This window comes from Vulpes vulpes, chromosome 1 (genome assembly GCF_048418805.1).
Source record: "Vulpes vulpes isolate BD-2025 chromosome 1, VulVul3, whole genome shotgun sequence".
Lineage (NCBI taxonomy): Eukaryota > Metazoa > Chordata > Mammalia > Carnivora > Canidae > Vulpes > Vulpes vulpes.
In genome coordinates, this window is record NC_132780.1 from 127,325,249 (window position 1) to 127,352,308 (window position 27,060).

At 39.8% G+C, this 27,060-nt stretch overlaps 2 protein-coding genes across 9 annotated transcripts in view; one reads left to right on the forward strand and one right to left on the reverse strand.

The window, feature by feature from the left end:
* SENP5 (SUMO specific peptidase 5) overlaps positions 1–27,060 on the forward strand; it is a 54,806-nt gene that overhangs the window by 16,713 nt on the left and 11,033 nt on the right. For 4 of the 7 annotated variants that reach the window (XM_072726004.1, XM_072725988.1, XM_072725996.1 and 1 more), the window contains exons 2-6: positions 9,256–10,796; positions 19,248–19,353; positions 19,494–19,632; positions 19,867–19,914; positions 22,809–22,886. In XM_072726004.1, coding sequence (XP_072582105.1) covers positions 9,287–10,796; positions 19,248–19,353; positions 19,494–19,632; positions 19,867–19,914; positions 22,809–22,886 — 1,881 coding nt within the window. In that variant the 5' untranslated portion in view covers positions 9,256–9,286. Of the gene's footprint in view, positions 1–9,255; positions 10,797–19,247; positions 19,354–19,493; positions 19,633–19,866; positions 19,915–20,743; positions 20,853–22,808; positions 22,887–27,060 lie in introns of those variants that run through there. The other 3 variants (XM_072726019.1, XM_072726028.1, XM_072725997.1) reach the window with 2 other exon arrangements.
* NCBP2 (nuclear cap binding protein subunit 2) overlaps positions 13,186–27,060 on the reverse strand; it is a 33,139-nt gene continuing 19,264 nt past the window's right edge. The window contains exon 5 of one of the 2 annotated variants that reach the window (XM_025990284.2): positions 13,186–17,161. In XM_025990284.2, the coding sequence (XP_025846069.1) occupies positions 17,158–17,161 (4 nt within the window). In that variant the 3' untranslated portion in view covers positions 13,186–17,157. The remainder of the gene's footprint in view (positions 17,162–27,060) is intronic. The other variant, XM_025990285.2, reaches the window with a different exon arrangement.

Genomic DNA, 27,060 nt, shown 5'->3' on the forward strand with positions numbered 1-27,060 from the left:
AGTCCCCTCATCTCAGAGTCCCAGCAGCTCTCCCACCTTTAACAGTGTTCTGGGCTAGTTCCTTTTATATTATAATTGCTCTTTTAAACAGTTTGTGCCTCAGGGCATCTGGGGTCGGTGTGGGCTAAGGGCCTAGGCTCGCTGAGACAGCAGGCTGGCTGTGCACCCAGACCCTGCTCCTGTCTGTGCAATCAAGGTGGAGGGGGGAAGTGTAAACCATGGGACTTGCCAGCCTCCGAGAGTTCCAGCAGCTTTCCCAATGTTTGCCATGGTTCTAGGGCTGGATCTTTTATTTATTGGTTTCTCTTTTAAACTGTGGTGTTTTTTTTTTTTTTTTCTGCCCCTGGGCAGCTGAATCTGCTCCTGGTCTCTTGTACTATCTCTTCCCACCCTGTTGGAGTAGGGGGTTCTCCTTGTTACCTTGTCTCCATTTGTCTTACGTTCTCCTTTTGTTGTGCAAAAGATCTTCAGTCAGCCTTTAGTTCTTATTGAGGAGATATTGCTCTATAAATCAGTGCAGATTTCGTTTGTCTCTGGAGAAGGTGAGTTCAGGATCTTACTTGGTCACCATCTTGGACCAGAATCTATATATTTCTATTTTATATATAGTGTATGTGTACACACAATGTACACATATATATGTCATTACTTCCAACTCATCACTCCCCATCCCCCACAAAAGCTTGTAGGAGGTTATTTTTTGCCTCCAGTGTTCTGAAATTTCATAGTTGATATGCCTTGGTATAGGTCTATTTCATTTATTAATAGGTTATTTCCATGTATGAAATCATGTCCTTTAATTATGAGAATTATTTTGAATTAGGTAGTTGACACCTCCCTCCTTCGGTGCTTTCTTAGTTTATCTTTCTGGAACTTTCATTTGTATCTTGATCTCCTGGCCTGATCCTTTAATTTTTCCTTTCTCTGTTATTTTTGATCTCTCATTTTGTGCTTTCTGGGAGATTTCCTCACAATTTTAAATGTTTAAGAAAAAAATTTAACTTTCACTTTGAAATAACTTTAAGTTTTCAAAAAAATAAAAAAAAATTTATATACACTTCACCCAGCTTTTTCCCGGTGTTACTATGTAGTTTCAGTGGATTAAAACTGGGAAATTCATTGGATAATAATATTGTTAATTATAACTTAATTAAAAGCCTTACTCAGATTGTCAGTTGTCCTACAAAGCTCCTTTTTCTGGCCTAGAATCCAATCCAGGCCTTAGTTGCCCAGTCTTCTTAGTCTTAGGTCTTTGATACGGTATAGGTCCTCAGTCTTTTTGTCTTTCGTGACCTTATTTGACACGTTTGAAGAGTATTGGCCAATTATCCTAAAGAGTATCCACCCCTAAATGTAGGTTTATCTGTTTCCTTATAATTAAATTCAGGTTATACATTTATTATATCTTACAGTTTATATGTCCTACCAGTGACATTGTGCACATCAGGAGGCATATGGACGTCCTGTCTTATTTTTTTTTTTTTAATTTTTATTTATTTATGATAGGAACACAGTGAGAGAGAGAGGCAGAGACATAGGCAGAGGGAGAAGCAGGCTCCATGCACCGGGAGCCCAACGTGGGATTCGATCCCGGATCTCCAGGATCGCGCCCTGGGCCAAAGGCAGGCGCCAAACCGCTGCGCCACCCAGGGATCCCGACGTCCTGTCTTATTAGTAGTGATGTTAACTTCAATCACTGGGTTAAGGTGATGTTTGCCAGGCCTTTCCATTGAGAGGTGCAATTTTTCCTTTGTTATTTTAAGTATCTTGTGGAAGATATTTTGAGACTGTGTGTGTATCTTGTCACTGTATTTTTGCATCTGATTTTCTTGCCTGAGTCAGTTGTTTCTGAGCTGCAAATTTTAACATTGTAACTTTTCTGATTCCATTCTTCCTTTATTAAGTTGAAATTCTGTGTAAGGAAGTGCTGTCCCTTCTCATTTATTTAGTCAGTTATGTTATTACAAACTTAGGGTATTTCTTTTATTCTTGAGTTATAGTCTTTTACTGTCCTTATAGATACAGTTGCTCAGTTTTTGGCCATTATGAGTCTCTTCAAGTTGGCTCCTATGTCCTTTTGATATGTCATTATTTCTTTAACACTTTTTTTACTTTCTGGCATTATAATGATACTCCAGGCTCATCTATTTCCTCTGTCCCAACTCCAGGCTCATCTATTTCCTCTGTCCCAGCTCTGGAACTAGCCATTCTTTAAAGTGGAGAATAATATTTAGAAACCAAGATCTGAGTGCTAGGGGTACCCATTCCTACTGGGATGTTATTGCTTCTAGGCTAGGTGGACAGAGCTAGGAAATAAATATACATGTGTATATGTGTATATAAAACCTTGAGTCTGTACGATACTTTATTTTTCTGTACGATACTTCTGATTTCATTCTGTCATAGATTCAAACCTGTCTCACTCTGTTCATTATTTGTAACACCTTTCATCAATGGTGAGAGATCTTTTTTTTTTTTTAAGATTTTTTTATGTATTTATTCATGAGAGACACAGAGAGAGGCAGAGAGAGACCACAGGCAGAGGGAGAAGCAGTCTCCATTCAGGGAGCCCACCACGGGACTCAATCCCAGGTCTCCAGGATCATGCCCTGGGCTGAAGGCGGGCCATAAACCGCTGAGCCACCTAGGCTGCCCAATGGAGAGAAATCAAGCTCTAATTATCTATAACGTATTTACCTATTTACTCAACTTTAGGATAGTTACAAAGTTGGGGCACCTGGTTGGCTCAGGTGGTAAACTGTGCGACCCTTGATCTCAGGGTTGTGAATTCAAGCCCCATAGGGGTATGGAGCCTACTTAATTAAAAAGAAATAAAAATAAAATAGAATATTTACAAAGTAGTCTTTCTTTCCTTCTTTTCTTTCTTTCCCTTATTTCCCTTCCTTTCCTTCCTTTCCGAAGATTTTATTTATTCATTCATGAGAGACACAGGGGGGAGGGGGGAGAGAGAGAGGCAGAGACCAGCAGAGGAAGAAGCAGGCCCCATACAGGGGGCCCAATGCGGGACTTGATCCTGGGACTCCAGGACCACAGCCTGAGCTGAAGGCAGGCACCCAGGGATCCCAACAAAGTAGTTTCAAAATTAACTCATTGTTCTGTGAAGATAAATTGCTAGCTAAAGGACAGTGTTTGTATACAGTTCTTTTGATTCTGGTCCTGTACAGTCAAAATATTTCTAAAATTTGGCTAATTTTTTCCTATATTTTCAATGTAGTTATGTATTTGTCATATAGTTAGGTTTATCTGTTGTTTGTATTTCAATTTAGATTCCCTTTTGCATTCTGGTTGATCTTATTTGTATATTTTTTAAGTATATGAAGCATTAACGTGGTTGTTAAAGTCAGAACTTTACAAAAAGGCGTAGAGAAGTGCCATTCCTCTTTCATACCTCTACCATTTTCCTTTTCCTCATTCTTTTCATCCCATTCACATCAACCATGCCTTCTGTTACTAGTCTTATTAGTTTCTGGTTTATCCTCTTCATGTTTGTATTTTTATTTTGTTTTGTCTTTGGGGGGGTGCACAAAAGGGCAGATACATGTTTTCTTATTTTTTTCTTTATGGAAGGTGGTTGCTTGATAAAGAATTTAACCTTGCCCCAAAAGAAAGCCTTTATCCTTGGCTTCTGGGAGGTAGTCTCTAAGCCCTTGGAATGTCATGTCTGATTAGAATGTCCATATTTGCTTGAGGGCCTTGGATCACCAGCAGTCTAACAGATTTTGCCGGGGAGCCCTGGATCACCAATAGTCTAATGGACAGCATGATTGAGTTTGGGGGTTGTCCATGCTGGAGAGACCAATGGTATGATTTAGGGAAATGACTTTGGTATCCATGGACTTCTAGAGTAGCTAAAAGACTGAACTCAGTCATGTGGGCCATCAGTTACGCCTAAAAACTCCAGTAAAAACTCTGGATACCAAGGTTCAGGTGGGCCTTCCTGATTGGTAGTATTGTCACACACTATTGTCATGAGGGTAAAGCTGTCCTGACTCCATGGTGAGAGGACAAGTGGAAGCGCCACATTTGTTACTTCCCTTGGACTCTGCCCTGTGTGGTTCTCCACTTGGCTGATTTTAATCCATGTTCTTTAACTTTAATAAACCATAACTGTGAATATAATAGTGATGAGTTCTGTGAGTCCTTGCAAATTATCAAACCTGAGGGTGGTTTTGTGAACTCTCTGAGCTTGCAGTTGGTATCTGTGTGCCACTATCATGGTGGCATACTATCAGTACTTATTTGAACTTTACTTTTTTCACCTAACCTGGAAATCATTCTATGTTAGTTCATAGAGTTCATCTTTATTCTTTTTTTCAAAGTAATCTTTACACCCCGTGTGAGGCTTGAACTCACAATCCCAAGATCAAGAGTTGCATGTCTACCAACTGAGCCAGCCAGGTGCCCCTATCTTTACTCTTTTATAGCTTCACTCATTGTATGGAAGAACCATACTTTATTCAACTTCTGTTCTTGTGGGTTTTCAGTATTTTGCAATTACAGTGTTGCAGTGAATAACCTTGTATTATGTCTTTTCACTATTATTGGAGGTGTAGCTTGATAAATTACTAAAAGTGGGGTTGCTGGATTAAAAGGCAAATACTTGGGCAGCCCGGTGGCTCAGCCGTTTAGTGCCGGCTTCAGCCCAGGGCGTGATCCTGGAGACCCTGGATAGAGTCCCACGTTGGGCTCCCTGCATGGAGCCTGCTTCTCCCTCTGCCTGTGTCTCTGCCTCTCTCTCTCTCTGTGTCTCTCATGAATAAATAAAACAAAAATCTTTACAAATAAAATAAAAGGCAAATACTTACCTGGTTTTGTTAGGTAACACCAAATTCCCTTCCAAAAGGATTTTATTAGTTTGTATTCCTACCAGCAAAGTATGGAAGTTTCTTTCCTCCCACCAACAGAATATATGGTCATAATTTTTGCTGGTGTTTTTATTGAGGTGTAACTAACATCTAGCATTATGTCCGTTTCACTTGTAAAACATGATTTGCTATTTATATACATTGCAAAATCATCACTGTAATAAGTCTAGTTAATATCCACCACCATACATGGTAGTAAAGTTTTTTTTCTTGTGATGAGGATTTTTTTTTTTTTTTTTTTTGTGATGAGGATTTTTAAGATTTACTTTCTTAGCAACTTTAAAACATACAGTACAGCATTACTAAGTATTACCCTGCTGTACATCTCCATGACTTACTTTATAACTGGAAGTTTGTACCTTTTGACCTCCTCTACCCATTTTGTACATCTCCCCACCCCCACTCCTGCCCTTTTTATTTTTTTATTTTATTTTCTTTTTTAATTTTTATTTATTTATGATAGTCACACACACACACACACACACACACACAGAGGCAGAGATACAGGCAGAGGGAGAAGCAGGCTCCATGCACCGGGAGCCCGATGTGGGATTCAAGCCCGGGTCTCCAGGATCACGCCCTGGGCCAAAGGCAGGCGCCAAACTGCTGCGCCACCCAGGGATCCCCCTTTTTTAAATTTTTTTGAGTAAAGTTAACATCTTATGTTTAAGGGCTACTTAAAAATCTTTGTGAATTCTCTCCTTATGCCTTTTTCCCATTTTTCCATCAGGCTTTTTTTTTTTTTTTTGGTTTTGTTTTTAAGATTGATTGATTGATTTAGAGAGAGCACATGCAGCAGGGGTGTGGGCAGGGGCAGAGGGAGAGGGAAAGAAGAATCAAGCAGACTCCCCACTGAGCATAGAGCTTGATGTGGGGCTCGATCTCACCACTGTGAGATTGTGACCTAAGATGAAATCAAGTCGGTTGCTCAACTGTTGGTCACCTGGGCATACCCCTCTGCCTTTTCCAAAAAAAAAGAAAAAAGAAAAAATTATTTATCTAATGATGTATTTGTTTGTGTGTGTGTGTGAGAGAGAGAGAGAGAGAGAAAGAGAAAGAGAAAGGAGCAGAGGGAGAGGGAGGGACAAACCTGACTCGGGACTTGATCCAAAGAGCTGAGCTGAAAAGGACACTTAGCTGACTGAGCCATCCAGGTGTCCCAGCCGTTTACTTTCTATTGAGTTTTTCCATTCTATTTTATTTATTTATTCATGAGAGACACAGAGAGAGAGGCAGAGAGAGAAGCAGGCTCCATGCAGGGAGCCCGATGCGGGACGCAATCCCAGGGCTCCAAGATCATGCCCTGGGCTGAAGGCAGGCACTAAACCGCTGAGCCACCCAGGGATCCCCCTCAATTCTGTTTTAAATTTCCAAGGTCACTTTGTTGTTTTTGATTGTGCCTTAAAAAATATATCAGCTTATTCTTTGTCTCTCCCTTTTTCTTTCAAGATCTTATTTATTCACAAGAGACACAGAGAGAGTGGCAGAGACCCAGGCAGAGGGAGAAGCAGGCTCCATGCAGGGAGCCCGATTTAGGACTCGATCCTGGGATACCAGGATCACGCCCTGGACAGAAGGCAGGAGCTAAACCGCTGCGCCATCCAGGGATCCCGATGTTTATTTTTCTTTGTAGATAGTGTTAGTTTCTTTTTTTTTTCCTCTTGTTTTTTTTTTTTTGTGTGTGGTAAAATATCCGTAGCATAACTTTTACCATTTTAATCATTTTTTGTGTGCAGTTGCATTAATACATTTTCATTGTTGTGCAACCATGGCCATAATCCATCTTCAGAACCTTTCTCATCTTAAACTGAAACTCGGTAGCCATTAACCAATAACTCCCCTTCCCCTTTCCCCTTCGTTTTTTCAAAATGACTTCTCTAAATAAACGCTAAAACTTCTACAATCTGTTTGTTCTGGTCTACTTTTCAAGCCTTAGAAGTCTGGTGAATCTTTGTTATCCTATTATTTTAAAGAATAACCACTAAGAGGTTGCTTGGAAATTCTGAGCATGTGATGGGACCTGTGGTGCACAACTTTGTGGTGCACTGTGGCCCATTGTGGGCCAGTCAGGGGGGATATCTGTATTTATGTATTGTTTGGTGGACTAATCAGATTATCCAGAGAAGAATCTTCTAATCTCCTACTTGAATGCACAAGGCACACTACCAGGGTTCTGAGATATGAGTGGGAAAGTGTTGGGGTTCTTATATTCAGTGTATTATTCTATGTTGATATTATGCCTGGGATCCCTGTGGCTGCAGAGCTTCAGTTTTACCCTTTTTGAAAAATAAACTTACAGACTTGGGGAGTGGAGGGGCAAATTCCTGCTGTATGGAGTTGGGGGAGGGATTTGGCAGTCTCACTGCTTTTTAAACTTTGGGGTACACTGTAATTGTTGAGGCCTGTTTAGTTGAAGCATCCCCAAATATCATATCTGTGAGGCCTGTTTAGTTGAAGCATCCCCAAATATCATATCTGTGCCTCAGGGTTAATCTCCTTGGGGCTTATAACCTCTGTTCTAGGAGCTAAATGGGGAAAGGGGCTGGGGAAGGAATTCACTGTATAAAGTCCTATATCCTGTTGTAACCCTGCCCCCTGTAGTACATGATGTGCCTGACTATCCTGGTTTGTCCTCCCCAGAAAGTAAAACTGTCAGGATAAAGAGACTGCGCATGGTGGGGTCTAACTGCTTCTTCTTCTTCTTCTTCTTCTTTTTTTTTTTTTTTAAAGATTTTATTTATTCAGAGACTCAGAATTTATTCAGAGACAGGCAGAGGGAGAATCAGGCTTCATGCAGGGAGCCTGACATGGGACTTGATTCCGGGACTCCAGGATCATGCCCTGGGCCGAAGGCTAAACTGCTGAGCCACCCAGGGATGCCCTAACTGCTTCTTATTCAGACTTTAAACCAGTCCGTCCCTTCTTGAGCTCCTTCTAATCTTGCCCTTCATGGGTATTGTTGCTTTCAGTTCCTGAGCTTTTCTGAGGTCCTGTGACTTGCTTCTGGGCCTCTCCTCCTGCTGCTTTAGATTTTTCACTCTCTTGGCCTGCTAAGTCTGTGATCATTCAGTTATAGGTTTTCTTTCAAAATTGTATTGTTCTTGTCTCCTTTTTAATTCTGTCTTTGAGAGTTTTTGCCTTTCTTAAAATCCCATTTCTGTCATCTTAATGGGATTTGGAGAGGGAACTGGGATAAATGTTGCTTAGTTCTCCCCCTCCCCCCCGAGAAAACTGATGCACAGAAAGGTAGTACAACTTTTCTTAATAACTTACTAGCAAGCTGAAAGTAGAGTACTGTTTCTTTGATTCATAGTCTAGTTTTTCTTCTGTCCTGCCTTTAGCAGCTGGCATTTTTTCTTTCTATGCTGAAGAGACTTCAGTAATACTAGATCTTTTTTTTTTTTTTTTAAGATTTTATTTATTTATTCATGAGAAACACAGAGGGAGAGAGGCAGAGACACCGGCAGAGGAAGGAGCAGACTCCATGCAGGGAGCCCGACGTGGGACTCGATCTCGGGTCTCCAGGATCAGGCCCTGGGCTGAAGGTGGTGCTAAACCGCTGGGGCCACCGGGGCTGCCCAGTAATACTAGATCTTATTAAATTGTAGGGGAAATTGTTTGGTTTTGATTGTCATTTTCAGCTACCATTCCTAATAACTGTGTTCCCAGGGTTCATGTATGCACGCGCACACAGGTGTGCTTTTTTACTTCTATTCACTTGAGAGCCAGAACCCTAACCGTGTGAAAGCACCTAATAGACACTCATCCCTGCGTAGTCACTCAAAGTTTTTGACTGACTGACAAAGAGGAGGCTGATCTTCTCTTGAAATACTGATACTGCATGCATTTATGGAATATCTGCTTCTGGATGTCTATTCACAGCAAAAAGTACCTGCCCTTTCTAAACTTTGATGTATGGAACAAAGTGTTTTGATATGGAATCAGTCTTAAATGCTTTGTGGTTCCCCCTCCCTTCCCCATCCTTCAGTTTATAAATGAGAACACAGAATTTGGGTGACTTAGTTAAAGTCATTTAGCTAATGAGAAGTACTGCCAGTAATTAAAGATTCTCTTCTGCTTTCCCTACCTTGCTTTATTTACTCCATCAAAAGTTGATGGAAATGATTCTTGAAATTTATTTCTGTCAGAGGCAGCTATACCAAAGGGGTCATGTGAGAGTATTCATGTTTCCAGTTTTTACTATGGGGAAAACCTTGATCAGGTAAGGATTTCATTATGTCTGATAGTCAAATTGAACTTCATATGCCCTTTTTTTTTCTTTGAATTCTGCATCTTCTGTTGCTATGATTATATCCTTATGACCGTATTTTTACAGTGGAAGTATAACTTTTCTTTCTCTTCTTCATAGCTGCATCAAGATCTCATTATGAATCAGAAAAATGAAAAAGCAGAAGAAAATTCTATGGAGGAAAGGAATCCATTTAGCCTTTTCTGAGAAATGGAATACAGGGTTTGGAGGTTTTAAGAAGTTCTGCTTTCACCAACATTTGTGCATTCTGAAAGCCAAATTGGGAAGGCCAATTACTTGCAGCAGACAGTTGAGGCATTTTCAGTGCAGAAAGAAGGCCCTTCAAATCCAGAACACGTGGATCCAGGATGCACCTTTTTTTGCTAAGACAAAGTCCAGTGTGGCTGCTCAAAATGTTGGTACTTTGTCCACTAAAGTGAAAAGGAAAAACTCTAAACACTTCATTTCGTCCTCAAGGACCCTCCTGAGACTCCAAGCAGAGAGGCTGCTGCCATCAGCAAAGAACTCTGACCATGAATACTGTGGAGAGAAAAGTATCTTGAAGGCTGTTGCTGACTTACCAGCAAATAATGTTTTAGGTCAGGCCAATGGTCACCGACCTAGGACAGAGCCACAAGCTTCTGACTTTCCTATGAAGTTCAATGGGGAGAGCCAAAGTCCAGGTGAGAGTGGCACAATTGTGGTCACCTTGAGCAACCATAAGAGAAAGCGCTTTTGTTATGGCTGCTACCAAGGTCTGGAGCACCACAGGAATGGGGGACCCCTAATTCCAAAAAAGTTTCAACTTAACCAACATAGAAGAATAAAAGTATCTCCTTTTATGATGTATGAGAAATTATCCATGATTAGATTTCGGTACAGGATTCTCAGATCCCAGCACTTCAGAACAAAAAGCAAAGTTTGCAAGCTAAAAAAAGCCCAGCGAAGCTGGGTGCAGGTCACTGGGGACCATCAAGAGACCCTTAGGGAAAACGGTGAGGGTGGCAATTGCAGCCCATTCCCTTCCCCAGAACCTAAAGACCCTTCTTGTCAGCATCAACCGTACTTTCCAGATATGGACAGCAATGCTGTGGTGAAGGGAAAGAACTCTCATTTGCCTGATGGCCACACTAAAGGAAGCCCTTTCTTGGGCAAGGAGCTTAGTTTAGATGAAACCTTCCCTGACCAACAGAATGGCAGTGCCACATATACCTGGGACCACTCCCCCTGTTCCTCTCCTAAGTGGGAGTGTACAGAGCTGATTCATGACATCCCCTTACCAGAACATCATTCTGGTAACGTGTTTATCTCGGAAACCGAAAGAGAAGTCATGACTCTGGGTCAGGAAAATCGGACAAGTACTGTCAGTGATGACAGAGTAAAACTGTCAGTGTGTGGGGCAGATCAATCTGTGAGTAGTGTAGATGGGCCTGTGTCTGAAAAGACTGTTCAGAATGAGAGCTCATGCCAGATGGATGAGGATGGATCTCTCAAGCAGAACATTCTTAGTTCTAAGTTGCTGGACCACCCTTACTGTAAAAGTCCACTGGAGGCTCCTCTGACATGCAGTGGACTCAAACTAGAAAATCAAGCAGGAAGTGGGAAGAACAGTCAGAAAGCCTCTCCAGTGGATGATGAGCAGCTATCAATCTGCCTTTCTGGTATGCACTCTTCCTTTATTCTCCCCCCAACCTCCAGCCCACAATTGCTGTCCATTATCTTTTCTAGAAGAGTCCTGTTTTTTCCTTCCACACATGGATATCCCTTAAAGCAGTTAGACTTTCTCTGAAGCCTTCTATATTGCTGTATGATGTAGATGTTCCATAATTTAAGTACCGGTTAATAGACATTTGTGTTGCTTCCATTTGTTTCCTTCTATAAATGATGGTGCAATGAAATTATTTCCGCATACTTTTTAATGTAAATTTGTAGTAGGGGAATTGATGGTGAAAGAACACACTTAAAGAAAGAAAATTGTGACCTTACCCTCCAAAAAGTTGAACCAGTTTACACTTGTTAAATTCTAGATCATGAGAGTTTGTTTTCTAAAGATTTTATTTATTTGCGAGAGCTGTATTTGCTAGGTGGGGGACGGGGGAGAGGCAGAAAGACAGTGACAGCGAGTACCTCAAGCAAACTCCTCTATGAGCATGGACTCCGGCCTGATGTGGGGCTCCATCCCACAACACTGAGATCATGACCTGAGCCAAAATCAAGAGTCAGATGCCTAACTGACTGAGCCACCCAGGTGTGCCCCAAGAGTTGTTTTAATTTGCGTTTTGTTTTTGTTGATTTGCATTTTTAAGTTTAAAATTTGAACATTTGAACATCCTTTTCTGTGTTATTGGCCATTTTTTGTTTTTGTTTTCATCTTTTGTTTGTATATAAAATTCCTTTGCCTGTTTTTCTTTTGTGTTATTTATATTTTATTTGATTATGGGAATTTTTAATATGCCAGGCATTGTAATGCTAGTCCTAAGCAGTGAGCACTGATTCCTACCTTCCTGGATCTTGGCATCATTCTGAAATGTTAAAGTTTAATTATAATAAATATCATAAGAATTTTAAGGTTTTCCTTTCCCAAAGGTAAAAGTACCTGGACTTTGTATGGAGGAATTTTGCTTAAAGGAAATCAGTTCTTCATTGTTTTTTTTGTTTTTTTTTTTTAATTTTTATTTATTTATGATAGTCACACACACACACACAGAGAGAGAGAGAGAGAGAGAGAGAGAGAGAGAGAGAGAGAGAGGCAGAGACACAAGCAGGCTCCATGCACCGGGAGCCCGACATGGGATTCGATCCCGGGTCTCCAGAATCGCGCCCTGGGCCAAAGGCAGGCGCCAAACCGCTGCGCCACCCAGGGATCCCTCTTCATTGTGAAAGTTATCTGTCTTTATGGCTTCCAGCTTTTACATCATACTTTAAAAACATTTTCTTGTCAAAATCTGCCCCATGAGTAAGCTGATGTAAACATTTTTGGAAGACAGTATGGCTTAGAGTATTCTCCTGGTAGTAAAAAACTGGAGACAACCAAAAAGAAACTTCCAGTTTCTCTGGAAGTATAAGTTACAGCACATCCAGGCTATAGAACACTACAAAGCTGTTAAAGAAAAAACTTCAGGCTATATTTTGAAACTGAAAGCTGTCTATATAAAGGGAAAAAAGCAAGTTGCAAAACAGAATGATGCCATTTTGTTAAGAGATAGATGCATACATGTAGGATAAGTATATGTGTGCATGTGCATTTGTATGGGTCATAGCTGGAAAGATACCAAGTTTTTTTTTTAAATGTTTATTTAAAAAAATTTTTTTAAATTTATTTATGATAGTCACAGAGAGAGAGAGAGAGAGAGGCAGAGACATAGGCAGAGGGAGAAGCAGGCTCCATGCACCGGGAACCTGACATGGGATTTGATCCCGGGTCTCCAGGATCGCGCCCTGGGCCAAAGGCAGGCGCCAAACCGCTTTGCCATCCAGGGATCCCCTTTTTTTAAATGTTTAAAAAGATTTGTTTATTTTAGAGCTGCAGAAGGGCAGAGGGAGAGGGGAACCAGACTCTCCCCCATTGAGCATGGAGCCTAACATGGGGCTTGATCCCACAACCTAAGTGGAAACCAAGAGTCAGGTGCCCAACTGACTGAGCCACCCAGGCGGCCCTATCAAATTGTTATAAAGGGCTTTTTCTGGAGAGTTAGGAGAATTAATTCTTGGTAGTTTAAACATTTCTGAACATTTTGTTTTCCTAAGCATTAAGTGTGTATAAAAAGTTTTTCTCCACAAAGAGTCCTAGTAAATCTTTGAAAAACAAAACTTTCTGGTGTTTATACTGTACTAGAATAGGGAAAGACAAATTTCCCTACTATAAAGTTAGCAGAACCATGATGTTATACATGAACCTGGAAAAGTGAGCATTTATGCACAGACACCAATCAACAGTTAACTTACAGAGATGTAGCACTTCCAAGGACAATTGATACATTGACTGTGGCATCCGTGAAACTATAGGAGGACATGAGGAAATAGGAATTTTTACAGAATGCACACATGATCTGTAAAGTAATTCATTATTTTATTAGGTGAAAGGAGAAAAAGAAGAACCAGAAGCACCATTTTGGGGGTTTGCTTATTAGCATTTCCATGCCTGCTGGGAAGAGTTAAAGGCAGAGCAATAAGCTACTGCCCATCACAGCCATCCCCACATCAGCAAATTATCCAAGTAGAGATAAGTCCACAGTCTGTCACCAAACATCTGAGGAAACGCAGCACAATGAAAAGGACTAATTCAACAAATAAAAGGACCTGAGTAATCAGGATTAATAGAGCAATTAGAATGGAAATCAATATGGGACCAGCAGTATAGTAGATGCTCCTTTAACGGACTTCTGTAGCGTTGGCTAATAGTAAGTCCACGGTATGCTGGATGCTGGCTCTTCTCTAATACAACTGCAAGTTAGGCTCACTGCAGTAGATGGATACATTTCTCATGAGCCAGTTATACTTATTACAATTTACTTATTGTTTCTATAATTGTATGAAATCTTGCATAGAATTGGTTTTGGAAGGAAAAGAAATAGATTCCTCTGTCAATATATTCCTGATGTATTAAAAATTTAGTTAGAAACAAATACAGGCACACTTGTGCACAGATGTTCATAGCATCATTGTTCATCAAGGCCAAAAAGTAGAAACAACCTTAATGTCCATCAACTGATAAGTAAAATTCGGCATTTTTACATGGAATATTCTGACATAAAAAGAAATGAAGTACTGCTATATGTTTCAGTGTGGATGAACCTTGGGAAAAAATGCTAAGTGAAAAAAATCAGGCACAAAAGGCTACATATTATATGATTCTATTGATATGAAATGTCCAGGCAAATAGAGAAAGTAGGTTAATAGTTGCCAGGGGCTGGAGAGAGGGAGCAATGAGGAGTGACTAACAGGTACACATTTTCTTTGTGGAGTAATGCAAATGTTCTTTAATTAGGTGGTAGTAACAGTTGCACAGCTCTGAATATACAAAAAAAAAGGGGGGGGGACACAACTGCACTTTAGGAGTGATTTTGTGGATGTAAATCACAACTCAATAAAGCTATTAAAAAGAAATATAAGACCATTTTATAATCTCACATTGATAATATATGTTAAAGTATAGATAGGAGACTCAGAAGCAGTATACCAGTTTGACTCCATAAACTTTAAAATCTTGGACATATAACAAGTCATAAAATTTAAAATTTAATTTTAAAATGAAAGCTTACTCCTATTTTAAGTTTATAAAAATGTTCAATCCTGTTTTCTTCTAGACTATTAATGTGTAATTTTTACATTTTGCCATTTGGAAAAAGGTAAAGATGGATCCTTATCACATTCTTCACATCAAAATGAATTCCAATTGTAAATAAGAGATTTAGTTAATAGTTGAATAATTCATCTTTTCCTTGTGGTTATGAATTGTTACCTGTTGGGTCTCTTTCTGACTTGGTTTTTCTGTGCTACCACTAGTCTGCCTTAATTACAGTAGTTAGGTTTATAATTTGATGGGACTAGGCTCTCCTTCTCTCTTGCCCTCCCTTATTCATCTCTTCTCATTAATCCTTTTCAAAAATTTCTAGGAATTTCTCACATTTTGGTCCCAAGATTTGTTTTTTCATTCTTTTTTTTTTTAATCCTTTCACATTTTTAAAAAAGATTTACTTATTTTGAGAGCAAGAGAGAGGAAGGGAGCATAAGCAGGGAGGAGGGGCAGAAAGAGAAAGGGAAGCAGACTCCCCGCCCCCCACCCCCCGCCCAAGCAGGGAGCTCCATGTGAGACTTGATCCCAGGACTCTGGGATCATGACCTGAGCCGAAGGCAGATGCTTTTAACCTACTGAGCTACCCAGGTCCCCCCAAGATTTGTTTTTTCAATTAAATAAACAAAAATAATGGCTTTTAATTGGTATTGCATTACATTTATAGGCTAATTTAGGGAAAATTGCAGTCATTACAATACTGAGTTTTCTGGTCTGAAAACAAAGAATTACTGTATTTATTGACCAATGTCCTTTACTAGAATTTTGTGCTTTTCATTTAGGTTTGCATGTTCCTTAAGTTTAGTCTTAGATATCTCATGCCTTTTTTATTTTACTTTAAGATTTTGTTTTTAAGTAATCTCTCGCTACACCCAATGTGGGGCTTGAACCTATAACCCCAAGATAAAGAGTTGCAAGCTCTACCAACTGAGCCAGCCAGGCACCCCACACCTTCCTTGTTTTTGATAGGACATTTCTTGTATGCACAACACAGTAAATCCCATTCCACATTCATGGTGGGATGTGATCTGGCATTTGCCTCAAGAAAAAACTGTCCGATACAGTTGGTTTAACATGAACAATTTATTTTTTTATTTTTATTTTTTAAAGATTTTATTTATTCACGAGAGACACAGAGAGAAAGAGAGTCAGAGACACAGGCAGAGGGAGAAGCAGGCTCCATGCAGGGAACCTGATGCGGGACTCGATCCCGGGACTCCAGAATCATGCCCTGGGCTGAAGGCAGACTGTCTACGACTGAGCCATCCAGGGTTCCCAAACATGAACAATTTAACTTTTGAAATGACACTTTAGGTTTTGTTTTTCGTATTACTACCTTTTGTGGGGGTTTTTTGTTTTGTTTTTAAGTTCTTAGTTTATTAATCCTCTCATGAAAAATCTGCACAGTCAGCACAGATAAAATCACTGCAGAATCTTTACTCCGTTTTGCCAGCACCAGCATTTGCTTTTGCAGTCCCCCTGACTTTCTTCATTCTGTTCTTGTGTTCCTTTTGCTGTCTGCTTGAGTGGTTTTTTTCCTTCTCCTATAGGTCATTTTCTTGTAAGTCTGTTTGGGTCTGTTTCTTGTAAGTCACTTTTCTTTGCATAATCTAAGGCATCATAACTCATACCAAAAGTTGTCTTGCCACCGGCAAAATGGGTTGTGAATTCAAATGCAAAATGACATCTGTTGTGGTCTTGTACATTTTGGCTAGTGTTTACCAAATTTCTGTCTAAGGTACTCTTGCCTTTCTGGGGTGAAGAACATCAGTGACCATTTGGTTTGAGCTGAAGTAGTCCACTGGTTATGAACTTTCTGGTCCCAGTAGTTACTGTATCATTCATGATGGCGGCCAAGGCCAAGCTTCAATCAGCCAGTGAAGAAAAGAGCCATATCATTACCTTTTGTACTTGCAGGATGGACTCTAATTTGAATTCTAGTTTTTTTTTTCCCCCTAACATTTTGTCCTTTGGTTCTTGGTCACGTTGAAGTTTTAGCACTTTGAGAGTAAGAGAAATTATGTATTCCAGATGCATTTTTCCTTTTTGGTTTATTTGGTGAATGCAAGTGGGTAAAGAATAATGGATTTAATTCTCATTTTAAGAAGTTTTCTGGGTACTTCTTGGCCAATAGATGTTAAAGGGAAAGATAAAGAACAAGCTGCTTTTATAGAGAAAAGCTAATACTCCTTTCCTGCTTTGGATGTAGTACAGCATAATAGTTCATGGTTCACTTTCCGTGGTTAAAACCACATAACCAGGGGATCCCTGGGTGGCTCAGTGGTTTGGCGTCTGCCTTTGGCCCAGGGCGTGGTCCTGGAGTCCCAGGATCGAGTCCCGTGTCGGGCTCCCGGCATGGAGCCTGCTTCTCCCTCTCTGCCTGTGTCTCTGCCCCCCTCTCTCTCTCTCTCTTTCATGAATAAATAAATAAAATCTTAAAAAAAAAAAAAAAACCCACATAACCACATTCAGAATCTTCACTCTGCCATATTCTAGTTAAGGGTCCTTGGGAAAGTTCCTTAACCTCCCTAAGCTTCCTATCTCCATTTGGAAAGTAGGGATGCTATCTAACACAGGGTAGATATAAGGGGGAAATGAGACGTAGTAATGCTTGGTTTATGATTGTACTATTTTCCATTTTACTTCTGGTCCCAGTGAAGATGTATCTCTGTGAAGGGTTCTTGAAGATCCAGGTAGGGCCTTTCTACTGCATTAGAAGTCCATGTTTGTCATCTGAAGGTGAAAACAAAAATGCAGATAAGAGGAAGAAAACAATAATATCCCCAAACACTAATATCCATAGATAAAAATACTGTTGTTAACACCTCTTTCCCATTTTACTGGTTTACAATTGGGGTCCGTATCCCTTTGATAGAGACTGCTTTCTTATTTGAGGAATCTCAGTTAAGGTTGCTGGGCCTACAGTTTAATCTTTTGTTATTAGTGGCAGTATTTTCTATGAAATTTCCTCAAACGCAGTATCTCAGATGTTGGGATTCCATATCTTTGTTCAGTTCTCCCCAGTAGACACATGGCTGTTCTTAGGTAACTACAGGATCTTATAAACACTCATAGGCAAATACATGCTCTGTTTCTAGTTTAGAAGCCCTAAATCTTTTATTCCTACTCTTATCAAGTTACAACAAGGGTCCCTTTCTGTCTACTATATCCTGACCTTTGCTCTTTTTTTTTTTTTTTTAAAGATTTTATTTATTCATAGAGATGCAGAGAGAGAGAGGCAGAGTCACAGGCAGAGGGAGAAGCAGGCTCCATGCAGAGAGCCTGACTGACGTGGAACTCGATCCAGGGTCTCCAGGATCACACCATGGGCTGCAGGCGGCGCTAAACCCCTGTGCCACTGGGGCTGCTCTTGCTTTGCTCTTAAGTCTTTCAAATTGGGAGCCCTCTGGTGGAGACTAACAAAAGGAAGATAGGTTTTTCACACCCTTTGTCTGCCCCTCCCTCAAAATAACAGCAGAATACACCACTCCATTCCCGGGACAATCACTTTGTTCTCTTTTATGTCCATTTTGTATCGATGTGTACCAGAGGCCATTCTCGAAGTTAGAAAGGGAGCCGGGTAAAATAAGTGGCTAACTGTTCATTCTTCCCATCTGAATTCAGGAGACTTGTCAGACTGATGGTTGGTTAACTAAGTTGTTGCTCTCCCCATTCAGCATCGGTACCCTAAGTCAGCACTTTTGTGAGCCTCTCAGCCTTTCCTCCGTTTCTTTTGTATTGGTTTTATTTCCTAGGACCTTTTTAAGTATGTTTCTTCCTTGGATCCTCTTGGAAGCCACCTGAAGACTATCCTATGCTGAAGACTATCCTATGTTCTGGCCAAGAGGTCATACCCTTTGTTTCCCCTCTTAAAATGTGCCTAACCAGATGTTACTCAGTTCACCTGATGGGGTTATTAAGTATCAGAACTATAATCCACCAAATAATATGATACTAAAAATACCTTAGAATTTATCCCTTGCTATGAAATGCGAAATTTACACACATTTAACAAATAATACAGTGACAGCAATCTCAATTATGATTTTTAAAAAGATAACTCCTTCACTTACCAAATGTGATACACATTTAACCAAGTGATTTAGATTGCACTCTTCAGGAGGTAAGATTTGTTTTCATTCAAGGTTAAGCTATTGAAAGATGTCAGTCTTTCATTTGAGCTAGCCATTCCTTCTCTAACAGTGCATCAGTAGCTTAAAAAGCCAATGTGAAGGGACCCCTGGGTGGCTTAGCGGTTTGGTGCCTGCCTTTGGCGGCCAAGGGCGTGATCCTGGAGTCCCTGGATCGAGTCCCACGTTGGGCTCCCTGCATGGAGCCTGCTTCTCCCTCTGCCTGTGTCTCTGTCTCTGTCTCTCTCTCTGTATGTGTCTCTCATCAATAAATAAAGTCTTAAAAAAAAAAAGCCAATGCGAAATGATACCTTAGGGAATTTCTCTTTAGATTGGATGGTGAGGGCCTGATTTATTTTATCCTCTATAAGACAACTTTTAAAAGATTTCTTTGGGGCAGCCCCGGTGGTGCAGCTGTTTGGCGCCGCCTGCAGCCCAGGGTGTGATCCTGGAGACCCGGGATGAGTCCCGCGTTGGGCTCCCTGCATGGAGCCTGCTTCTCCTTCTGCCTGTGTCTCTGCCTCTCTCTCTCTCTCTCTGTGTCTCTCATGAATAAATAAATAAAAATATTTTAAACAAATAAAAAAAATAAAAGACTTCTTTGTAGCATAATATATAGGTTAAGTATTGGGAGAATGACTTTTTCTGAAAATGGTTTTTCCATTGTAAATTTTCTTCCTTTGTTTAAGGATTCCTAGATGAGGTTATGAAGAAGTATGGCAGTTTGGTCCCACTCAGTGAAAAAGATGTCCTTGGAAGACTAAAAGATGTCTTTAACGAAGACTTTTCTAATAGGTTTGTCAATGACGTTTAAGTTAAGCCCTTGAAAATAAAATTGTTGGCATATATGACTTTACTCTTAATTAAAAAAAAGAAGATACTTAGCAATAAATGAAGTGGAACTCATGTTTCTTTTCTTTCAAAATCTTTTTCAGAAAACCATTTATCAATAGAGAAATAACAAACTATCGGGCCAGACATCAAAAATGCAACTTCCGCATCTTCTACAACAAGCACATGCTGGATATGGATGATCTGGCAACTCTGGATGGTCAGAATTGGTTGAATGACCAGGTTAGTATATTGTAGGTTCTCGGTGTGGAAAAGTTGTGGAGGATGTTGGACAATAAAATATAATTAACCTTTGGGTTGGCCTCACAGTTATCTTTTGGAATCTAGGATTCTTTACCCTTTAGTAAAGTGACTCATTCACCAACCCCAGTATCCAAATGTTAATGTTGTCAGTGTTGTTCACTCTGTGGGATGTTCAGAATTGTAGTAAGCTGGTTTTATGTTGACTTTTTATAGGTCATTAATATGTATGGTGAGCTGATAATGGATGCAGTCCCAGACAAAGTAAGTGAAAAGTTACTCTTCTTCAGGAGAGGGAATCCTTGTGTATTGAAATGTTTTTTTTTTTTTTTTTTAAACTTTATGTAATTATTTGGTATTCCTTAGATTTTTAAAAGGGTTCGATTTTGTCTTGTTCAGGTGCTAGGGCTGGGCAGAAGTTCTACAAAATATTTCTGCATAAGAACGTCAGATGCCAGCATTAAGTAATTTCTGTACCTAGCATGGGGCTCAAACTCACAACCCCAAGATCAAGAGTTGCATGCTCCACTGACTGAGCTAGCCAGGCGCCCCATTTTTTTTAATAAATGGTCTTTTTTTTTTTTTTTTTTATTTATTTTTTGTTTTTTTTTTTTTTAATAATAAATGGTCTTATGAAACAAAAGTCAATTGAGTATATTTAAAAACCTTACTGGCTTTATTAAAATGATTCATGAATCAGACAGCATCTCACTAACAAGTAAAATGGAGCTTTGAAGAGCTGTATGAAGTGCAAGACTTGTATGGAAGAAGGGAGCAGGACAAGAAGTTACTAGCAAAGAGTAGATTGCAGCAAAGTTACCTTCCTTTAGGGGAAGATGGGGGGTCTAATGGGCAGATTATCTCTCTAGTCTGATCAGGTAATTCTATTAAGACTACGTTTCTGGGAGAGGCTGAAGTTGTAATTAGGTTAGGTATTTTGGGTTTGGTGACATGGGCTAAGCGTAAGTCCACTAAGATTCCATTTTGAGCTTGTTTTCTCTTTTTTAATAGTGGGGAGATGCACAAAAGGGATGTATTACTTGTGTCAGGCTTTTATTTATTTTTATTTATTTTATTTTATTTTTTTTTAAAGATTCCATCTATTTATTCATGAGAGACACAGAGGGAGAGAGAGGGGCAGAGACACAGGCAGAGGGAGAAGCAGGCTCCATGCAGGGAGCCCGACGTGGGACTCGATCCCGGGTCTCCAGGATCAGACCCTGGGCTGAAGGCGGCGCTAAACCGCTGGGCCACCCGGGCTGCCCTGTGTCAGGCTTTTAAATTTAACTTAGTCTTAATTCTCTTTAAAGATGTAGTAAATATCACTTTTTTTTTGTGGATTAATCTTTGATACTGTGTTCAGATACAAACAAACCCTCCCTTAGCCTCTCAGTTCCCATAAGAGCTTACTTACTATTAAAAATATTTTTTTAATTTAATGTGTTAATTTTTCAGAGTATCCAGATTGCCTGATGGGCAGCCTTTGATTTCAACATACAAAACCTTTCCAAGTACTTTATAAACTTTTATAAATCTAATCATTTAAACAGGTAAATAAAATGCAGCTGAGATTTCAACACTTTATGAATATACAAAATGTCTTATAACTTCTCACTTATGTGAAATTCTCTTAATCACCAGAAAGTTTAAACCTAAACACACATGATTTTTAACATAAGAGTATTAATTTCAAGGGTATAATTTACCTTCATTACTTCTACATTTAATTCTGAACCTTTAACTGGATTAAAAGGAAACTTACTAAGGCAGTGGTTCTCAAAAGTGCGGTCCCCAGACCAGCAGCATCAGTGTTACCTAGAAATTTACTAGAGATGCAAAATTTTGAACTCTAGCCCACCTATACTGAATCAAAAGCTAGCAATCTGTTTTAACAAGCCCTCAGGATTCTTTTTTTTTTTTTTTTAAGATTTTATTTGTTTATTCATGAGAGAGAGAGAGAGGCAGACACACAGGGAGAGGGAGAAGCAGGTCCATGCAGGGAGCCTGACGTGGGAGCCCGATGTGGGACTGGATCCCGGGACCCCAGGATCAGGCCTGGGCTGAAGGTGATGCTAAACTGCTGAGCCACCGGGGCTGCCCAGCCCTCAGGATTCTGATGCACACAAAGTTTGAGAATCACTGCTCTAGAAATAGCTACTACAAGCTCTTTTTATTGATATCTTAAGCTGCAGTTTTTTGTTTTTTTTTAATTAGAGATATCATTTGAGAGAGAGAGCATGAGCAGTGGGGAGAGGGAGAAGCATTCTCCACTGAGTAGAGAGCCTTAAATTGGGGCTGGATTCCAGGACTCTTGGATCATGATTTGAGCTGAAGGCAGAGGTCAACTTACTGAGCCACCCAGGCACCCCAAAGCTGCATAGCTCTAAAAACAAATATGCATTCAGATCTTCTGGAAGGTTTATCATACCAGGCTCCAGGGCTCCACCCTTAGTTTCTGCATTAGGAGGTCTGGGCTGGGGCCTGAAAATTTGCATTTTAGCAAGTTTCCAAGTGATGGTGAAACTGCTGATCTGGTAACCACACCCTGATAATCGCAGTACTAGGAATGTTTTTTCATCTCAAGAAGATCAGAGTTACTGAGTGAACACTTTAAGACCCAAGATGTTTACTATTTCAGATGAGCTGATCGTAATTTATAAGCCAGAAACTCGAAGCCAGGACATGAAGTTCCATGTGACCGGGTAATTCTTTCAGTGCTAGAAGTGATCATGTTAAGGCCTTATTACAGTTTTTATATAAAAAGAGTCTGCAAATCCACATCCTTCAGAGGAGGTTAGTTTTGTAATCCATACCCCTTGAGTTCAAGATACTGTTACCTCATTCTTTCTCAGCCTTTTTCAGTTTTATCACCTAATTTGGAGAGATTTGTCAGGTTGCTTCTCTACTTGATTGAATTCAGGTGATCTATTTCCTTACTGTCCCATTCCAGTTCTGGCTACAGACCACAGTGCTATTCTAAGAAAATTTGGAACAGAATCTTGTGAATCATGAAATGCATTTTCTATAGAAGAAATTTTTCCTCACCTTTTGGTCTGCCTTACATACACAAGGGATTTTAAATTTCCATTTTCTTTTTGAAGTTAAATCTGGGGATAGCTTAATATAATCTGGGTGCTTGTATTTAATGTCTCTTCTAGGTTCACTTCTTCAACAGCTTTTTTCACAGACAGCTGGTAACCAAAGGATATAATGGAGTAAAAAGATGGACTAAAAAGGTATTCCTTTATTTCTTTTTATTTTAAATTTTAAATGCAAATAGAAGGATAACTTTAATGTCAATAGCGTATTAATTAGAAACAGACTCTTAAAAAAAAAAAAACCTCTTTAATATTACCTGTTTTTTACATCTTATTGTTTGAAACATAGGATACTAGTAGAATTCTCAGTCTGTCCAGTTGATTGAAATATTCTCTAACTGAAAACACTAGGCTGGAAGTTTATGGTTCCAGCATTGCTGTTAGCTTGCTGTACAGCTTGGACAAGATGATTTGGGCTTTAGAATGCTATTTATAAAACAAAATGCTAAGTCAATAATTCCTAAGTCTCCTTCCGACCTTAATTTCTCTCTCTAGTCATTGACTGATGCCAGAAATATTATTTTAAAAGCCTGTTTACATTCTATTTCTGATATTTTAACAGAATTGCCAGTGAGTTCAAATTCCACAGTCATAATTCTAGAAATACTGTAGCATTTCACTTTTTTATACTGGGTGGGTTATAGAAATTAAGAGTAAGTCTTGTCTTGAGTAGCTGAGTAATTTTTTGCTACATAGAAACACCTGATTGAACATTGCTATTTAAGTAATATGTGCAAAGCATCATCAGTAACGTCCAAATAAATGAAATGTCGTTGAACAGTGCAAATCTAGGGGAATAGTCAGAATGAATTCAGGACTCAGAGCTGGATTCAGATCCTAGTCTATCCACTTAACTAGTCCAGCCACTTAACTATAGTAGGACCTTGGGCAGATTGCTGAATTCTTCTAAGCTTCAGTTCCTCATCTGTCAAATGGTAGTATCATGACTACTTACCTTATTGAGAGGATTAAATGAAATAATTCTTATAAACCCTTAAGTGCATGGTAAACACACAGTGATAATCATTATGATGGTAGAAGCATGTGAGGCAGCTAGTATAGTTGGAAGCCAGAGAGCAAAGAAGAGTGTGGCATGAAGTAGACCTGATCCAGAGGTTTGGGTTTTGAATTTTACCCTAAATGTATAGTAATCCATTGAAGGGTTTCATCATCCAGTTTGTAGTCTTTGATGTAGCAGCACTGTGAAGATGATGGATGAGTATGGGAGCAGAGCTGATGTGGATATATAGGAGGCCGTTGTACCGTTCGTTGATGGTACTTTAGATTAGAATGGTAGGACAGATGGGATTTGTACATAAGTATGAATATGATCTAGGAAATTAACTTGGGGGACAGATTGATTATGGGGATAGAGAAGGAAATGTGAAAGGACTTTCAAGTACAGTATATGATCATCTTTCTTTCCTCATCTACGTCACTCTTCTTTGGTTAAGTAGGATCCTACTATATGGGTACCTATTTTTAATTTGACCAATCCCTTAATTGTTATCCTTAATTTTTCTTGTATAAACACCAGCACAGCCTGTCCAGTGGTACAAGCCACATACAGGCATACCTTCTTTTATTGCACTTCACTTCACAGATACTACATTTTTTACAAATTGGTTTGTGGCAACCCCGTATCAAGTATGTTGGTGCTGTGTTTCCAACAGCATTCACTCACATGTGTCTTTCTGTCACATTTTGGTAATTGCAGTATTTCAAACTTTTTTATTCCTTATAGTGTTGTCTGTGATCAGTGATCTTTGTTCCTGTTATAATTGTCTTCGGGTGCCATGAACTGTACCCATGTAGGATGGTGAACTTAATAAATATTATGTCTGTTCGGACTGTCATAGTCAGCGGCTGTTCCTCCGTCTCTCTCCCTCTCCTTGGGCCTCCCTATTCCCTAGACACAGCAATATTGAAATTAAGCCAGTAACACCACAATGTGTTCAAGTGAAATTAACCCTCTAAGTGTTCAAGTGAAAGGAAGAGTCAGATATCTCACTTCAAATCAAAGCTTAGTGAAGAAAGCTTGTCAAAACCCAAGATAGGCTGAAAGCTAGGCTGCTTGTGCCAAATAGCCAAGCGTGAAGACAGAAGAAAAGTTCTTGAAGGAAATGAAAAGTGCTCCTCCAGTGAACCCATGAATGACAAGAAGGTGAAAATAGCCTTATTGTTGCTTTAACAAAAGCTTTAGTGGTCTGGATAGAAGATCAAACCAGAAACACCACTCCTTTAAGCGGAAGCCTAATCTAGTGCAAGACCCTAACTCTCTGCAATTTTATGAAGGCTGACAGGTGAGGAAGCTGCAGAAGAAAAGTTAGAAGCAAGCAGAGGTTGGTTTATGAGGTTTAAGGAAAGAAGTCATCTCTGTAACATGAAAGTGCAAGGGGAAGCGGCAGGTGCTGTGACAGAAGGTGCAGCAGGTTATCCAGAAGACCCAGCTCAGATAATTCATGAAGGTGGCTACGCTCAGCTGCAGACATTCAGTGCAGATGAAACAGCCATCTATTGGCAGAAGATGCCCTCTAGGACCTTCATGGTAAAAGGAGAGAAGTCAGAAATACTTGGCTTCAAAGGACAGGCTGGCTCTCTTGTTAGAGGCTAATGCAGCTGGTGACTTGAAGTTGAAGCCAGTGCTCATTTACCTTCTGAAAATCCTAGGGCCCTTAAGAATTATGCTAAATCTACTTCTGTGTCTGTAAATGGAACAACAAAGTCTGGGTGACAGCACATCTGTTTACAACATGGTTTACTATAAATATTTTAAGCTCACTCTTGAGACCTACTGCTCAGAAAGATTCCTTTAAAATAAGACTGCTCAGTGATAACACACCTGGTTACCTAAGAGCTCTGATGGAGATGTCCAACAAGATTGTTGTTTTCATGCCTACATAACCTCCATTGGATCAAGGAGTAATTTCAACTTTCTTTTTTTTTTTAATTTTTTTTAAAATTTCAACTTTCAAGTTGTATTATTTAAGAAATACATCTCATAAGGCTGTAGCAGCCATAGATAGACTCTTCAGATGGATCTGGGCAAAGTAAATTGGAAATCTTCTGGAAACACCATTCTAGATGCCATTAAGAATATTTGTGATTCATGGCAAAAGGTCAAAATAGGAACAAAAACAGGAGTTTGAAATAAGTTTATTCCATCTCATGGATGACTTTGAGGGGTTCAAGACTTTAGTGGAAGAACTAACTAGAGATGTGGGGGGAATAGCAAGAGAACTAGAATTTAGAAGTCGAGCCTGAAGGGGGCACCTGGGGGTGATGCAGTGCAGTTAGTTAAGCATCCAGCTCTTGGTTTCAGCCCAGGTCATGATCTATTGATGGAGCCCCATATCCGGCTCTGTGCTCTGTGCAGAGTCTGCTTGAGAGTCTCTGCCTCTGCACACACACACCCCCCCTACTCTCTCTCAAATAAATAAATAGAATCTTTTTAAAAAGTAAAGCATGAAGACATGACTGAATCGCTCCAATCCCATGATAATACTGGAACAGATGAGTTGCTTTCTTTTTAGTTTTTAAAAGATTTTATGTATTTATTTATTAGTGAGAGAAGAGCACACATGCAGGGGGAGGGTCAGAGGGAGCAGCACACTCCCTGCTCAACAGGGAGCCCAATGTGGGGCTCAATCCCAAAGGCCTAAGATCGAGACCTGAGCCAAAGGCAGACGCTTCACTGACTGAGCCTTGCAGGCACCCCCCAGGGGTTGCTTCTTACGGATGAGCAAAGAAAGTGGTTTCTTAAGATGGAATCTACTCTTGGTGAGGATGCTGTGAAAACTGCTGAAATGACAACAAGAGGATTTAGACTATTACATAAACTTAGTTGATAAAGCAGCAGGATTTGAGGGAATCGACTCCAATTCTGAAAGTCTGTTGGTAAATGCTATCAAATAGCATCACCTGCTACAGAGGAATTGTTTGTGAAAGGAAGGTGCTATCAATGCCGTAAACTTCACTGTTTTCCAATTTTAAGAAATTACCACAGCCACCCAACCGTCAGTACACTACCATCTTGATCAGACAGGAGCCATCAACATTGAGGCAAGACCCCTCCACCAGCAAAAAGATTACAGCTCATGAAAGCAAGTTAGCACTGATGATGGTGGGCATTTTTAGCAGTAAAGTATTTTTTAATTAAGGTATGTATATTTTTTTAGATCTAATGCTGCACACTTAATAGACTACAGTTTGTGTAAACAAGCTTTATATGCACTGGGGAACAAAAAAACTCATTTGACTCACTTTATTTCAGTGGTCTGGAACTGAACCCACAGTATCCCTGAGGTATGCC